General features: G+C 22.4%; 2 protein-coding genes across 13 annotated transcripts in view; one reads left to right on the top strand and one right to left on the bottom strand.

The window, feature by feature from the left end:
* LOC122506750 (thyrotroph embryonic factor) overlaps positions 1-16,800 on the top strand; it is a 212,559-nt gene that overhangs the window by 191,074 nt on the left and 4,685 nt on the right. For all 9 annotated transcript variants that reach the window (XM_043619114.1, XM_043619104.1, XM_043619108.1 and 6 more), the window contains one exon: positions 15,457-15,697. In XM_043619114.1, coding sequence (XP_043475049.1) covers positions 15,457-15,697 — 241 coding nt within the window. The remainder of the gene's footprint in view (positions 1-15,456; positions 15,698-16,800) is intronic.
* Positions 4,278-16,800, bottom strand: part of LOC122506720 (dual specificity protein kinase pyk3-like) — a 63,700-nt gene continuing 51,177 nt past the window's right edge. For 2 of the 4 annotated variants that reach the window (XR_006302018.1, XR_006302017.1), the window contains one exon: positions 15,634-15,763. The gene's annotated coding sequence lies outside the window, so the exon portion shown is untranslated. Of the gene's footprint in view, positions 4,443-11,871; positions 12,180-13,188; positions 13,328-15,633; positions 15,764-16,800 lie in introns of those variants that run through there. The other 2 variants (XR_006302016.1, XR_006302015.1) reach the window with 2 other exon arrangements.

The following is a 16,800-nucleotide window of genomic DNA, read 5'->3' on the forward strand; positions in this document are numbered from 1 at the left end:
AACGATTAAAACGATAGGCAAAGGAAATCGTTTCCACTGTCCAATAAACACATTGATTAAAAACGTCATTCATTAAAGTTTTAGACTTTGTTCTTTATTATAAATATAAATGTAGAAGAGTAAATCTGTGGAAAAAAAATTAGACTTCTTCTTTTCATTATAAAGAGAAACGAGAAAAAACAAGAATTAATAATAAACTGCGGTAAATTTTCTTTTTAGCTTTACCGTATGTAATATTTTGCCATTATTTTGTGTAGAGAGAAAATAGTACATATATAATTAGTATCGTTCAATGTTTGTTTAAATAGTCTCATTGATATGCATAATTAGATTGACCTTTAAATATTGGAGTGTTGGTTTTCAATATAGAATTTTATGTTTTTAATATTAAATTTTTTTCACATTTTTTTACATTTCATTTAGAAATATTTTTTTCTCGAATCGAGTTTTTTTTTTAATTGTAAAATTTTTTAGGAATGATTTATAATTTTCTGGTTATGATAATAATAATAATTGATTGATAATTTATTTTTATAAATGCACCTGGAGAAAAATTTATTTCAACCTAATAACATTTTTATTGGAACCAAATAAAATTTATTTCAACCAAATAGCATTTTTATTGGAACAAAATAAAATTTATTTCAACGAAATACAATTTTTATTGGAACCAAATAAAATTATTTCAACTAAACATTTTTATTGGTATCAAATAAAATTTATTTCAACCAAAGACAATTGTCATTCGAATCAAATTAAATCTATTTTAACTAAATATAATTTTTATTGGTAAGTAACAAATAAAATTAATTTCAACTAAACTTTTTTATTGGAACCAAATACAATTTTTATTGGGACCAAATAAAATTTATTTCAACCAAATATAAATATAATTTTTATTGAAACCAACCAAATAAAATCGATCTCAACCAAATATAATTTTTATTAGAATCAAAGTTTATTTTAATCAAATAACATTTTTATTAAAACCATAAATAAAATCTATTTTAACTAAATATAATTTTTATTGGAACCTAAGTTTATTTCAGTCAAATAACATTTTTATTGGAACTAAATAAAATCTATTTCAACCAAATATAATTTTTATTGGAACCAAATTTTATTTTAACCAAACAATATTTTTATTCGAATCAAATAAAATTTTGATTGGAACCAAAATAAAATTTATTTCAACCAAATACAATTTTTATTTGAACCAAATTAAATCTATTTTAACTAATTATAATTTTTATTGGAAGCAGATAAAAATTTTTTTAAACCAAAAAAATATATTTCAACCAAATAAACTTTATTTGAAACAAATAAAAATTTCCGTACACTTGGAGTCAAAAATATTTTTTTCTCTGGGTGTGAATTTATTTTTTGTTTATAGGTAATTTATTTATTTTTGTTGGTAATATTAGTAATAATATTTTTTAGAGAAAGAGTTGCATTTTTCCACATCGAAGTCGGTCGTGAGAGATCGGAAGGAGATAAGAAAATTCGGCAGGACACCGAAAATTGATGCGAACTTGCCCGAAAATCCTCGAAACCTCATTAGATTCTCAGCCCTCGTTAGATTAGGATGTTACTCGCAGAGGGTTGCAAATATTTCTTTTACTGCAAATAGCAAGTGTATATAGTGATTTTTTATATAATGATTTTGAAAATAATTTAGCTAGGAATTTTTGAACAATTTTTCCTTCCTCGTGCGGAAATTTTGTATACTTAAATTGTGATTATATTAAAGATAGGAAAGTAGAAAAAATAATTAGGCGCTTCAAGAAAGAAACGACTTTACGTGATTTTTCAAGTGATTTGAAGCCGATATGAAGAGAAAATACCAAGATTTAAAGGGGTAAGTCAAAGAAATATTAATATTATTAATACTTTTTACACTCGGAAAAAAGTTTCATTTAAATTTAAAAATCGTTCCTTTAACTGCATTCTATTTTTCAGTGGAATTTTTTTTTTTTAATATTTCAATTAAGTTTTCTTTCTGAGACTTTCTTTTTCGAGAAACATTTTTAAAGAGAATACATTTTTTTCCGATACCATGTGAAATTATTTTGCCAGGTCATTTTTCCCACGTAATGTTAATTTCTCATAAGAAAATAAACTTTATAAAATATTTATAAATACAGTTTTATCAATTTTCATTAATTTAATTTAAATTTTTTTTATCTAATTTCATTAATTTAATTTTTATTTTTATTTATCTAATTTTTATTAATTTCATTAATTTATAAATATCAAGTTTTAAAAATTTATTAGAAAGAATATCAAAAATATTCCAGAGAAATAATTAATTTTAAAAAATAAATCATTTTTATTTATAGTAGTAAAATTAATTATAAAAAAATGTTAAATTTAAAAGTACTAATAACTCAGACGAGAAAAATATATTCTAAATTTTGAAAAAAAATTTCTAAATTCACATTCAAGTTTTTCGAGAAATTTGAATTTTTCATGTATTTTTAAAAGAATAAAACAATTTTAGAACAAATTATTTTTAGTTGGCATTTTATTTTAGTTCTATTTTTTTCAATAAAATTTTAATGGAAAATTACTGAAAACTAGAAAAAATGTTTTTCAATCTTAGTCGACAACTTTCCAATAAAATTCAAAATAAAAGGTAAACTTTAATCCCTTACTGTAAACAAAATAGTTAATGACCTTATTGTTAGAAAATTTGTTTTGAAACACCCCTGTTTTGTTCAGGTAGAAATTTAAATTTCAAATTTTATTAGTGAAAATCAAATATTTCACAGAAAAAATTATTTTTCAAAAGTGGTAAGATTTAATAAATTATTGCCATTATTATTAATATTAATAAAAATATTTTTGAATTAAAAATTAAAAATAGTAATAAGAACTAGAAAATTTTTCTAAATTTTCATTTAAGTTTTTCGAGAAATTTAAATTCTTCCTACCCTTTTCAACTGGGTATTTAATTATGATTTTTTTTTTCATAAAAGTTTTAATAGAAAATACTAAAAACTTCAGAAATATTATCTTGTCTCTGAAATAGATTTTTTTCTAATAAATTTGAAATTTGAATTTGTAAATGAACAAGAAAAATTTCAAAACAAATTTCAACAATGCTGAAGGTCATTAACTTTCTTGTTTACACTAAGGGATTAACTTTTCTCTTAAATTCTGAATTTTTGAAAATTTGTTCACATATATTTGAAAATAATTTACTTTTGAATAATTTTTGGTAAGAAGTTTATTTTATTATTTTTTTTCATTAAAATTGTAATAGAAAATTATAAAAAAATGTAATAGAAAATTATAAAAAAATAGTAAAGAAAAATTATTTCCAATTTTAGTTGACAATTTTTCAATAATTCAGAGTTAAGGAGAAATGGTAATCCCTAATTGTAAATAAGCAAGTTAATGACCTTCGGCATTGTTAGCGAATTTCTTTTGAAATTTTTTGTTCACTTAGAAATTTTAATTTCAAATTTACTAGAAAAAACCAATATTTCAAGGCAAATATTTTTATTGCAGAAAAAAATTAATAAAAACATTTAAAAAATTGAATTAAAAATAGAAAACTTGGCAGCAAGTAAAAATAAAGAAGTAAGTTTTTTTTAAATAGTAACAATTTTCAATTAGTAACAATGATAGAAGTAAATAAAAAATTTTATTAATTTTTCAAGTAAAATTTTATTTTTTATTAAGTATTTTTAATTATTTCTCTTAAAATTCTATTGGAAAATTACCGAAAATTTCGAAAATCAAAATAAATTTAACTGAATATTGATTTTTTGAATTTTATTCATTTTTTTTAGTTAATTAAAAATTTTATTCATATTCAATAAGATTGGTAATTAATAAATTAATTTAGTCATTTTCAAGCCAAACATATTCAGATAAATATTTATTGAAATAAATTTCGTGAACTAAAATAGAATTAAAAATATGAAACTATTAGTAATAATTAAAATAAAAGAGCAATAAAATTGTTTTAAGTTTTAATTATTATTAATTATTAATTGTTAAGTAAAGTTCAATTGTTCAAAAAGTTTAATGAAAAATTGCTTGAAATAATTAAATTAATTATTACAAATTATAAAAATAATTTCAATTTTAAATTAAAAATTTGCTAACAACAAAAAATACACTTTCTTTCAATTTGAAGAAATTACTTTCAATGGAAAAAAATATCTGGAAGTAGGAAATAATTAAAACAATTAAATTTTTCTTCATGTTTTATTAACTCGAAGTATTTTTTTTACAGAAACATTTTTTTTCTTTTATTTTTGACAATCATCGATAGGAAAGGAAAAGGTTAACTGAACTTCAAATAACTCCGAAGAATGGTTCTAAATTGTGCGGAAATCTTCGAAATTTCCTAAAGTACTTAGCTTTCGATGTATTAGGTTATTTCTCGTCGAACATTACCGAAAATTTGTTAAATTATTTAGCCAGGGATTCTGAAACAAAAAAAATGGAATTATATTAGTTAGGTAATTAGCAAACTAAGTCAATAGTTTTAAGGAAGATAAATTTACAAGAATTCTACAAAAAGCTTGAACTTCCAGTATCAACTTTATGTCGACAGTCTTCAATCAAAAACGAGGGGTGAGTCAAAAAACACTCTTTTTATCTTCTATTTCCCTTTCTACTTCCAATATTCAATTTCAAAAAAAAATTAAACAAGCTTCGTACTCGATAATTAATTTTTAAAAGGTAGCAAAAAGTAGCTTAAAGACCATAAAAAAGTAGTAAAAAAGTAACTATCGAAAAATTAAATTTAACAACTCAATTTTTTCATAATTTCTAAATTAAATTCTATTCAAAAATAGAAAATTTTTTTAAAATAAATATTTAAATGTCCATTTATTTTTCTACGGGAATTAAAATATTTTAAACGATTTCATTGTAAAGCCTTTTTGAAATTTAACTATATTTCTAAAAATTGCAAATGTAATTCTCCTAAAACTCAATAATTTTTTTGTTAAAATTTTCTAAATAAAATTATTCAAAACTTTAATCATTTTACTTCTAAATAAAAATTCAAAAATTATTATGGTTTTACAGCAATTAAAATTTTCAAATATTTCAATTTAATGTTTTCAAATTTAATTATTTCTAAAAAAAATTAACATTATAACGCTTCGAATATTCGATTATCTAAAATGTTAAATGAAATTTAATTTTAAATCAATTCTTATTAGAAAGTTCTACAAGAATTCAATTATATAAATACAAAAGTAAAATATTTATTAAAATTCAATTCTTTAAAGTGCTTTATAAAAAAAATTTTTTTAATAATTGTATTATATTACGCAGAGTTTTATTAAAATTTTTGGAAATAATTAAATTCTTTCAAGAAATTTAATTTTAAATTTATGTTAAAAATAATTATTAAATTCTAATAAAAAAAATGTCAAATTTTTTTTAAGTAATTGAATTCTTTCGAAGAATTTTAATAAAATTTATTAAAAATAATTGCAGTTTTTGGGGAATTTATTTAAAATTGTATTAAAAATAATTGAAAGTCTGAGAAGTATTTTATTAAAATTCTAAAAAATAATTGAATTTCAGAGAAGAATTTTATTATTTTTAAAAATAATTGAATTCTTGCGAAGAATTTTATATTTTTTTTAAATAATTGATTTTTTCGAAAAATGTTATGAAAATTGTGGTTTAAATCATTTAATTCCTGAGAAAATTTTATTAGTTCTAAAAATAAACAATGTAACGCTTTTAATGTTCAATTATTTCTCAAAATTTAACTAAAATTCAATTTTAAATTAATTCTTATTAAAAATTATTGCGATAATTCAATTATTTAAATACAATAAATAATTTATTGAATAATTCATATTTCTCAAAATTCAATTCTCATATAGTACCTTATAAAATTTTTTTTTAGATAATTGAATTATTATTACGCAGAGTTTCATCAAAAATTTTTGAAAATTACTAAATTCTTTCAAGAAAGTTTAATTAAAACTTTATTGAAAATAACAAAATTCATAATAAACAAAAATATAAAATTTTTTTAAAAAATATTTGAATTATTTTGAAAATTATTAAATTCTTTAAAGAAATTGAATTAAAAATTTATTTAAAATTTATTAAAATAATTATTTAATTCTAATAAACAAAAATATCAAAATTTTAAAAAATAACTAAAATTCTTTCAAAAAATTTTATTGTTTGGAGAATATATTTAAATTATATTAAAAAGAATTGAAAAAAATAATTAAAATTTTGTCAAGAGTTTTTTATTTATTAAAAGTAATAGAATTTTTGCAATGAATTTTACTAAAAAAATTATTGGATTTCTAATAAGAATTTTATTATTTATAAAAATAATTGAATGTTTGCAAAGAATTTTATAAAAGTTTTTTTTTTTCAAGTATTGATTTTTTTTTGCAAAATAACTTTATTAAAATAGTAATATTGGATAAATTGAATTTTCGAAAATAATTGAATCATTTAAAAAAACAGTATTTACAATTTTTTGAATTACACAAAGAGAGAATATATATTAAATTTTTAAAAAATAATTTTATTTCAACTTTTAGCGATTTTAAAGTAGTAAAAATACTTTTTGGGAAACTTTTTTTATTAAAATGGTAGATAGAGGAAATAATTGAAATACAACAAATTTTTTGAAAATAGTTTTTTTTTATTTCAAGTAGTGAAAAATTGTCAAACAAAGAACAAAGTAGTCACAAATCTTAAAAAAAAGTTTTCTCAACTAGTAGCAAATCGTGAAAAAAAGATAGTAGGTTTTAGTAGATGAGTACGAAGCTTGTATGATTATTTTCCTTTGAGGGGAAAGCGACTTGTCCTTTTCTTTCTATCTTGCTTTCCATGTCACTCGAAAAATTATATTGTAACATTAAAGAAAAGTAATACTTGTGGTGGGAAATATTCTTACAATAATAATAAAAATATTCTTGGCGCCTATTTAAGTAGATTTTCTTAAATTTAGAATATAATTTTTTCAGTGGGACTTCTTTCTTCTTCTGTATTTCTACTCTTCTTTTCTTTCTTCAATTTTTCTTTCCTATTTTCCTATCCCCTTCTCTACTCTTCTTTCCCCATTGGGACTTGGTTCTTTTTTGGTGAAAGTACAAGTAGGGAATGGAGGGATAGGAAGGGAGGAGTAGGACTTATTCTTCTTTCTCTTCTACTCTTCTTTTCTTTCTTCAATTTTCTTTTCGATTTTCCTATCCCCTCCCTTTCCTACTCTTACCATGGAAACTTAGTTCTCTGTTGGTGGGAGGGGAAGTAGGAAATGGAGGTGATAGGAAATGAGAAAGTTGACGACTTCTTTCTCTCCCTAGGGAGAAAAAGAAGTCCTTTCCCAAGTAGGGTTTTGTCGACTTTCCCTACTTGGAAGTTAAGTAAAGTCGACAGACCCCAGGGGAGGAGGTTAGGACTCCAACCTCCCTTGTAGAGTAGGAAGTAAAAGTCCATCCAGTGGGAGAGTTTGACGACTTTCTCTCTTCCACTTGGCTTCCATTTGGAAGAAACCAAAAAGTCGTCCTCGAGGAGAGAGTTTCCGACTTCGATCTCCTCGAGTAGAAGTTGGAAATGACCGAGTCTTTCCACACTTCTTAGTAGAAGTCGAAGTCAAGGAGAGGAGCACCACAACTTCTCTCCTTGAGAAAGAAAAGTAGGGGGGTGTACGTCAATTTTTTTTCATCTCTAGAGGTCGGTATTCACAGTGACCTTCTTACCCGTTCGACTTCTTCTGGAATTGAGAAAGTCGCCATCCCCTTTCTGAGGACGACTTCTGACTTTTCTCTCTTCCTACTCAAGGAGAGTGAAGTCGACAACTTCTCTCCTTGAGGACGACTTCGTTTCCCAGGTGGGGAGAGAAAGTCGTCACACTCTCCCCTGGGAAAGGTAAGGGGGAGGAGGTAATTCTCAAGTCCTTCACTAGGGAGTCTGTGAAGGACTGAGTTGGTGGAAAGACTTTCTTTCGGACAGAAAGGCTTGTTGCAAGTCTTTTCCACCAAAAGGAAGGGAGGGAGAACTGATGTCTGCTCTTCCATTGGTCAACAGAGACTAGCCGGTCCCCCAGGGAAAGATACGACACTTCATCTTGCTCCCAAAGAGAAACTTCTACTTCAGGGAAGAAGAAGTTGCCCTACTCCCTAGAGAGTAAGAGAAGCGCGTTTTCCCTAGGGGAGACTGAGCCCCTCCAAAGGAGAGGTGACATCAGCTCTACTAGGTAGATAGAGAAGTCGGTCCCCCAGGGAAAGAAGACGACACTTTTCCTTATTCGCCAGGAGTGAAGCAATTTCTACTAATTTAGATATTGCCCCATTGCCCAGAGAATAAGTAAAGTGCGTTTTCCCTAGGGGAGACTTCAAAGACAGAGAGACAAAAAAAAATAAGAAGACGTAGTAAAAATGAAAGATAGAAGTAAGAAGATAGTTGAGAGGAGGAAGCAGTAAACCCAGCCGTTCATCAGAGAAACTGTCCCATTCTCCACACTCTTAACTTAAAAGTATCAAATTGCAACGAACTGATACCAAAAATGTGGAACAAATCAAAAATTGATCCAAATTTTTGGCTTCAATTTGATCCACTCTACTATCAATTTGATACTTTCAAGAAAACTGTGCAGAGAATAAGACTCCTAACCAACAGACTCCTACTCCTATCCAAAAAAGACTTCTTTTACCCCAAGAGAAGTTCTTTGTACTTTCCTCTCCAAGTCAAAGAAGCGACCATTATTGATGCCACTTCTCGCCTTTGAGAGTAAAGTGCAAATTTACTTTCTTGAGGAAGAGAAGTCTTGATTTTTATAAATGAAAATTGTTTTACAGAAGGGAGTAAAAGACCTTTTTTCAGGAATGAAAGTAATAGCAGAAGACTCTAAACTGGAAGGATAAATAATAGCAGAAGACTCTAAACTGGAAGGATAAATAAAGAAGAGGACTCAATACAAGAAGGAGAAATAATAAGACTCATGACCAGAAGGAGGAATAAAAAAAACTGAATTAAGGTCATTATTCAGTGGTCACGTGTCCTATACTTTACTATGGGAACACGTGATCACTGAAAATAGTCCTTAAGGATTAGTCACCTAGAGGATTTTTATCAGCAACTTACTTTTATGTGCAAGGATTAAGGAAGATATTCTTTTTTGGATACTAGTCTCGCGTGCATTTACACTTTAAGATTAATCATTTCTGCAATGTATGATACAACAAAAAAAAATAAATATTTTACTACAGAAAAAATTACAATTGTATTTTTATTGTCTTTTTTACTTTCTATCTTTAGTTTACATTTGTATTTAGTTGAATTTAAAAAAATAATAATTAAAAATAATTGATTGAGAAAAAATCTGACTGGCAGTCAAAACAAAAGTTAGTCGAATGCCATAATTTTGTATTTTAATATAGGAAGAGACAAATTTTTAATTCTTTTTAATAGAAGCGTAGGGAATTTAATTTTCAATGCTTTAAATAATTAAAAGTTGCATTTGCAAAAATTACAATTGTTATCAATAATAACAATTATTTGTTGTAGAGTCAAATGTCATGAATTCGAATGTTAAAATAATGAAACAAATTTTTAAATTCTTTTTGATAGAAGCGTGAAGAATGTAATTTTCAACACTTTAACAAATTAAAAGTTGCATTTAAATACAAATTGCAATTTTCCGTCAATAAGAAAGTGCACAAATGATAAAATTTTAGGTGCGATAACATAAAGTTTGACAAATACTTCCAAATAATTCTTATTGATAAAATAATTTAATTATTTAATTATTAATTTGATAAAAATATATTAATTCATATTATATTTTTTCTTAATCAATTACTTTTACTTATTATTATTACTTTTAATAATTTTTTTATTTTCTTTAAAATTGAATTAAATTCTAATAGCAAACCAGGTTGAAGTCCACAACGTTTATCAACGAAAAAAGTTTTTCAATAAGTGGTAATTAATAGAAAAAAAAAGGAAAAAGCAACAATACTGCCACAAAAATTTATTAAAAAGGTAGAGTTTTATTTATATTTTAATAATAATTGTTGTATATTTATAACAAAAATATAATATTCAAATAAATTAAAAAAGCGTTATCGTTGATCAACGTTGTGGACTTCAACTTCGTAATAGCAAATAATTTTTTTCAATTCAATAATTAAATAATATATTAAATGTATATTAAATATATATTGAATTTCATTTAATAATAATATTTATAATTATTAATTAAAATAATAACTTTAATTTGTATTCAAAGGCAACTTTGAATTATTTCCAAGTGTTGGAAATTAAATTCTTTACGCTTCTATCAAAAGGAATTTAAAATTTGTCTCTTTTTTTTAAAAATACGAAATTGTGACATTCGACTAACTTTTGTTTTGTCTGCCAGTCAGATTTTTTCTCAAGCAATTATTTTTAATTATTATCTTTTTAAATTCAACTAAATACAGATAGCAAATAAATGTTTCGTTGTATCAATATTGCGATTGCAGTTTACGAGAAGAAAGGATAATAAGAAAGGTCTTTTACTCCCTCTGTATGGATAGTGCACCAATTACTGCGATATTTCAATTATTAAAAAATAATTTAATCAAAAATTTTGCACTAGTCTCATTTCACTGATATCATGGTTTAAATAATTATTTGTTAATATTTAAATAATTTTATTAGAATCATACTTTCAAGAAATTAATTGTGAATATTTAAATAATTTTATTAGTATCATGCTCTAAAAAAATTAATTTTTAATATTTAAATAATTTTATTACTATCATGATTTAAAGCAATTTTTTCTTTGAGATTATCGAAAGTTTTATTTCTTTAAAAATAAAATAAAAGTATTTTTTTTATAAAGACGCAGTAATTGGTGCATAATATCTATTAACTACAGTTCAAACTAAAAACTACACCCAGATGTTATTTCAATTAGAGCGGCTTTTTAAACGTTATTTTTTAACAAAATTATCTGCAGAATTTTTAATTCAACTGATTCAAATTTAGGGAGTAATTACTACCTATAAGAATAATTTTTATTTAAATTTTTGAATTCCACGTAAAATCAAACAGAAATTAGCTAAATATTTCAAGTTTAAATTATAATAAAGATGAGCAATTATGGATAAAATTATTAATATTTATTGAAATTACATAGATAAAATGCAAAAAATTGAAAAACGATCAGAGAATAATTTATAATTTTAAACAATTTTCCAATATTTTAAATATTTCTTTTAATTTGAATTCTATTTACTAAATATTTTTTTTTGTAATTAAAAGCATAATGTTTTACTATAAATAATTCTTCAATTAGAATATTTTACTTTTTAATATTGTAAAACTTTAATTTTTACTTTTTAATATTGTAAACTTTTAAGTTTTAATTGTTACTAATGTTTAAAGTTTACTCATATTTTTAATTGTTACGTAGTTTTTTAAATTTTTACTCTTTTTATTCTTGATTTTCACTTTATTTTTAATTTATACAAATTTTTTGCTCAAATAAATATTTACTTAAATATTTTTTCATTTACTTTCCAATAATTTTAGTTTCAATTTACAAATTTTATTTGACTACTAGAAATTAAAATACCGCGAAACGTAAATGTTTACATGATGAGAAGATAAAATTTCTTTCATTGTGAAATGTTTTTTAATGACAAATATCAATATGATTATTATCAATGAATATTATCAATATTAAATTTGAATTAATTTTATTTTTAAAGTAAAGAATAAAGTTCGGAAAAAAATTTTTTTTTAATTGATTACTATATCTATTATTTTTAAAGTAAAGAATAAAGTTGGGAAGAAATTTTTTTTTAATTAAATGAAACATTTTTCTGGGTGTAGAATGTAAAAATAAATATAATTGTTGTTTTTTCGACTTACCCCTTTTCTTTGAAGAAGAAAGTTGATCCTGGATGTTGAAAGTTCTCTTCTTAAATAGAAATTATTTTTTCTTCCTTAAAACTAGTATACCTTAATTGTTAATTTCCTAGCTAATATAATTGCATTTTTTTAATTCAAAATTCCTAGCTAAATAATTTACAAAAATAATTTCACATTAGACGAAGAAATTAAAATTCTAAATTTGAGAAAAAAATATTCTAATTTACAATAAAATCGGAACACTAAATGAAATTTTTGAAGAATTCCGGAAAATTTCGATCCAAGCTTGTTGAGTTGAGTCTTGAGTCCTGTGTGTGCAAATAATTAAAACATTTGTTATTAAAGTTATTAAAATAATATACCAATAAAAAAAATGTGTATAAGTAATTATTTTTTTAGAGAAATTGAGAAATTACAGAATAAAAAAATGATTAAAATAATTTGTAGCTGCAATTATTTATAACCAAAAATATTTCCTAAAAAAGTTTTCAGTAATTTTCCACTAATATTTTTTAATTAAAAAAAATTAAAATCCCCACTTAAATAGGGATTATTTAATGAAAAATTCAAATTTTTCTAAAAATTCGAAAATTCAGAAAAATTTTGAAAATTTATAAAATTGAAATTTTTGATTCTCGAATAGTATTGAAAAACAATTTTTTCTTCAGTTTTCAATCATTTTCCATTAAAATTTTAATGATTTAATGATTAAAAATATAGTAAAAATACTAAAAAAAACTATAATAAAAATAAAATGAAAACTGAAAAATACTTCATAAAAGATAATTAATTTCTACCTGAAAAATAAGTAAAAACAAACTTTTAATTGACATTTCTAAAGGAACAAAACAAATTCCCTAACAATGCCGAGGGTCATAAACTTTCTTGTTTACAATAAGGGATTAACTTCTCTCTCTACTTTCAAATTATTGTTAAAGTCTTCGACCAATATTTAAAAATAATATCTCAAATTTTCTGTAATTTTCCACTAAAATTTTAGAAATATGACAATTAAAACTATTAAATAATTAAATAAATTAAATAAAAATATACTAAAAACTTTCACTGATTTATTTTTTGTTTATAATTATATTTTACAATTTTTTCTTCTCTATTCATTTATTTTTCATCTGCAATAATTATTTTACTATTTTTAATTATTATACTTTTTCATTAAAATTTTAATGAAAAAATATTTGTATTATTTAAAATATTTTTTTTAATAAATAAATTAATAAAAAAAAACGATTTTTTAAATTTAAATAAAATTTTTTTCAGTATAGAAAGTACTGTAATATTGATATTTTTATGACTTACCCCTTTTTTGTTGGGTTTCCTCTCTTCTTATAGCCTTAAAATCGAAAATTCCGGGCAAGTTTGCAACAATTTTGATGGTGTCCCGACGAGTATTGTTCCCTCTCCGACGTCTCTCGAAAGACTGCGATGTGATGCGCCACTGCAAAAGAAATTTTTAAATTAATTAGACAAGAGGGAAAATTTTCAATAGTTATATTAGTTGTAAAATTTTATTTACATAATAGAATTATTAATAATAAATAAAATATTATAGATAATAAAATTTTATAATAATAATAATAATAAAATTATTTCAAATTATTATGATAATAACAAAATTCGATTATTAATTTATTTTAGATTTATTTATTATATTTCTTTTAGATAATAATTTAAAAAATTTTTTTATTTAAAAAATTATTAATTTTCAAAGATATTTGTTTTAGACAATTATTTTTGAATAATAAACTACAATAATTTTTTTAATATTTCTAATATTTTAAAATAAAGAAACTATTTTAGTTTATTATTCAAAATATTGTAAATAATAAAAAAATTATTGTACTTTATTATTCAAAATATTAAATAATAAAACAATTATTGTAGTTTATTATTTTTAATGTTATAAATAAAACAAAAATTTTTGTAGTTTATACCTATACTACTAATCTTTGGTTTATTTATTAAATTTTTTTTAGTCTAATTTTCATAAATTAGCAAATTATACCTTTACACCGAAAACAAGAACAAAATAATTTAATTCTACTTCTGTGTGTTTGATTTTTGTATTTTTTTTAAATTAGAATGAAAAAATTGTTTATAACAATATACAGCACGACTTGAAATTAAAATAGAATACTTCTAGTAATATTAATTTATCATTTTTAGTTTGACTTGAAACTAACAATTTCACTAATTTTCTGCCATTTTTTTTAATCACTTTCTGAATTTTTTTTACCGATTAATCCAAAAGAACCTGGTAAATAATTCCCTGGAGAGAAAATATCTGTTTATGTATGTAAACATTTTTTTTTGTTTAAAGAAAAACAGTCGGTCAATTTAAATTTTTTCAGATTTACATTTCAATTTTTTACTTATTTAAATTGTGCAATAATTAAATATTTAATAATGTTAATCATTTAAATTGTTAATATTCAATTATAATTATAAGTTTTTTCTTTGAAATTTTTTTTTAATTTTTAATTTTTTAGTTTTTTGAATATTTATTTTTTATTTTGAATACTAATTAGTAAATAATTGTTTCAAAATATAAATAATATTTTTATTAATTTAATAGGTAATATTAATAGATTATTTCAATTTTTTACTTATTTAAATTGTTAATAATTAAATATTCAATAATATTTATAATTTAAATTGTTAATATTCAATTACAATCATAATTTTTTTGTCGTTTTTAATTATTTTTTGCAAATTCATAGCAGCAGTTTTGAATACTAAATAGCAAATAAATTTAAAAAAATATTTTTAATACTATTTAGTATTTATGCTAAATACTAAAAAAAAATATTCTGTAATAAAAATTTTAATAAAAATATTTAAAAAATTTATTTTTTTATTATTATTTTTTAATAGGTAGATATTAATAGTTTTTTCAATTTTTACTTATTCAAATTTGTTAAATAATTAAATATTTAATAATATTTATAATTTAAACTGTTAATATTTAATTGCAGCCATAATTTTTTTTTTTTTGATATTTTTTTAAAACTATTTTTCGCAAATTCATAATAGTTGTTTCGAATACTAAAAATAGTAAATAAATTTTCAAAAATATTGTTTAATATTATTTGAATAATTAAATTTTTCAATAGGTAATATTAATATTTTTTTAATTTTTTATTTGCGATTTTTTTTTCGCTTCAAATTACTTTTTTTGCTAATTTATTATTTTTAAATACTCCTCTCCTTGAGCTAATTATTAATTAGCGGGGGACAAATTGTCTCCCTATAAATAACAAAAGGAAAAATAATTCTTTTTTTCAAAAAAAAAAAAATACTTTGACCCACTGCTTTTCTTATAGACATCCTCGTGTTTTTCTTTTTTTGGGGTTTTCGTTTGAAACATTTTTCAAAGTATTTAAAATTTTTTTTATCAGTTTTTTTATCGAATAAAAAGAAATTCTTTTTTTTATCGATTAAAAAAAATTCTTTTTCTATAGAAATTATTTTTTTATCGATTAAAAAAATTCTTTTTTTTTTGTAATATCGTATATAGAAAATGAAAAAATTCTTTTTATTTTTAAAAATTTTTTTTACTTACTATAGTACGTGGACCTGGATGAATTTTTATCCGAAAATGGCATCCCGGTGGACGGAGGAGTGGCTGGTGGTGGGCAGGGTACAATGCAGGGAGGACAACTTCACAAGATCAATGGGAATGATGTCACTGGACATCAGGGACCAGCGGGTCTTCATCTCGAGCCAATAACGAAACGTGAGAGATCACCATCGCCCAGCGAGTGCTGTTCGCCAGACACTTTGAACCCGCCATCACCGGCAGACTCCAGTGAGTCGTTTATTCACCTCTTCGTTATCCTGTTGATGAGACTCTCGCCCCTCAACGATACCGATCCTGATTGTTTTTGAAGCAAAATAAATCAAAAAAATTAATTATTCTCTTTCTTCCATTCATTTTTTTTTTTGTCGATAAAAACTCATTTTTTTTTGAAACATTTTAAAAGAATAGTAAAATTAATAGAGATAATATATCTTTAAAAAAAAATTAATATTTTACAAAATGCATCGTAAAGGACAAATTTATAGTTAGTAAATAAAAAAAGAGAAAAAATATTTATAATTAATTATTGTGAATCGACTTTAATTTTTTAATTGTTCTTTGAAAGACACCTCAGGGTCGGTTCTGTTTCAAAAAATATTCATCTCATGATGTGTGATTTTTTTTTGAAATTCTTTAACAAAAACACCTTTTTACATATTTTTGTTTTTATTTTGTTCCTTATTTATTTTTCTTTATTTATTATCTAATATTATTTTTTTTCCTTTTATTTTTACAGTCAATTTGAAAGATTTAGATACTTTTTCAGTTTCTTCATTTTTATTTTTTTCAGTTTCGTTTTTTTCATTTGTTCGTTTCCTTCTTTTTACTTTTCAGTTTCTTTTCTCATTTTTTTCTGTTTCGTTTTTTTCATTTCTTTCGTTTCTTTATTTTTATTTCTTTTTTATTTTTAGTTTTTCTTTCTAATTTTTAGTTTATTTACTTATTTTTTATTGTTTTTTTTCTATTTTTTAATTAATTTATTTATTTTTTGTTTCCTTTCTATTTTTTAGTTTATTTTTTTTAAATTTTTTTTCTATTTTTTTGTTTCTTTCGATTTTTTAATTTTATTTTTATTTTTTTTTGTTTCGTCCTTTTCATATTTCTTTCGTTTCTATCTTTTAATTTAAAATAATTTTTTTTTATTAATTCTTTTTGTTTTCTTTCTATTGTTTTGTTTTTTTTAATTTTTTTTCCTTTTTATTTTTTTTTACACTTTTGCATTTCTTTTTATTTTACATTTTTGACAATTTTTTTCCACTCGTGTGTAATTTATATGTCTCAATAAATAAATTGCCTTACTGTGCTTTTAATTCCTGATAATTTCATGCATT

Source organism: Leptopilina heterotoma, unplaced genomic scaffold, assembly GCF_015476425.1.
Source record: "Leptopilina heterotoma isolate Lh14 unplaced genomic scaffold, ASM1547642v1 Lhet_114, whole genome shotgun sequence".
NCBI lineage: Eukaryota > Metazoa > Arthropoda > Insecta > Hymenoptera > Figitidae > Leptopilina > Leptopilina heterotoma.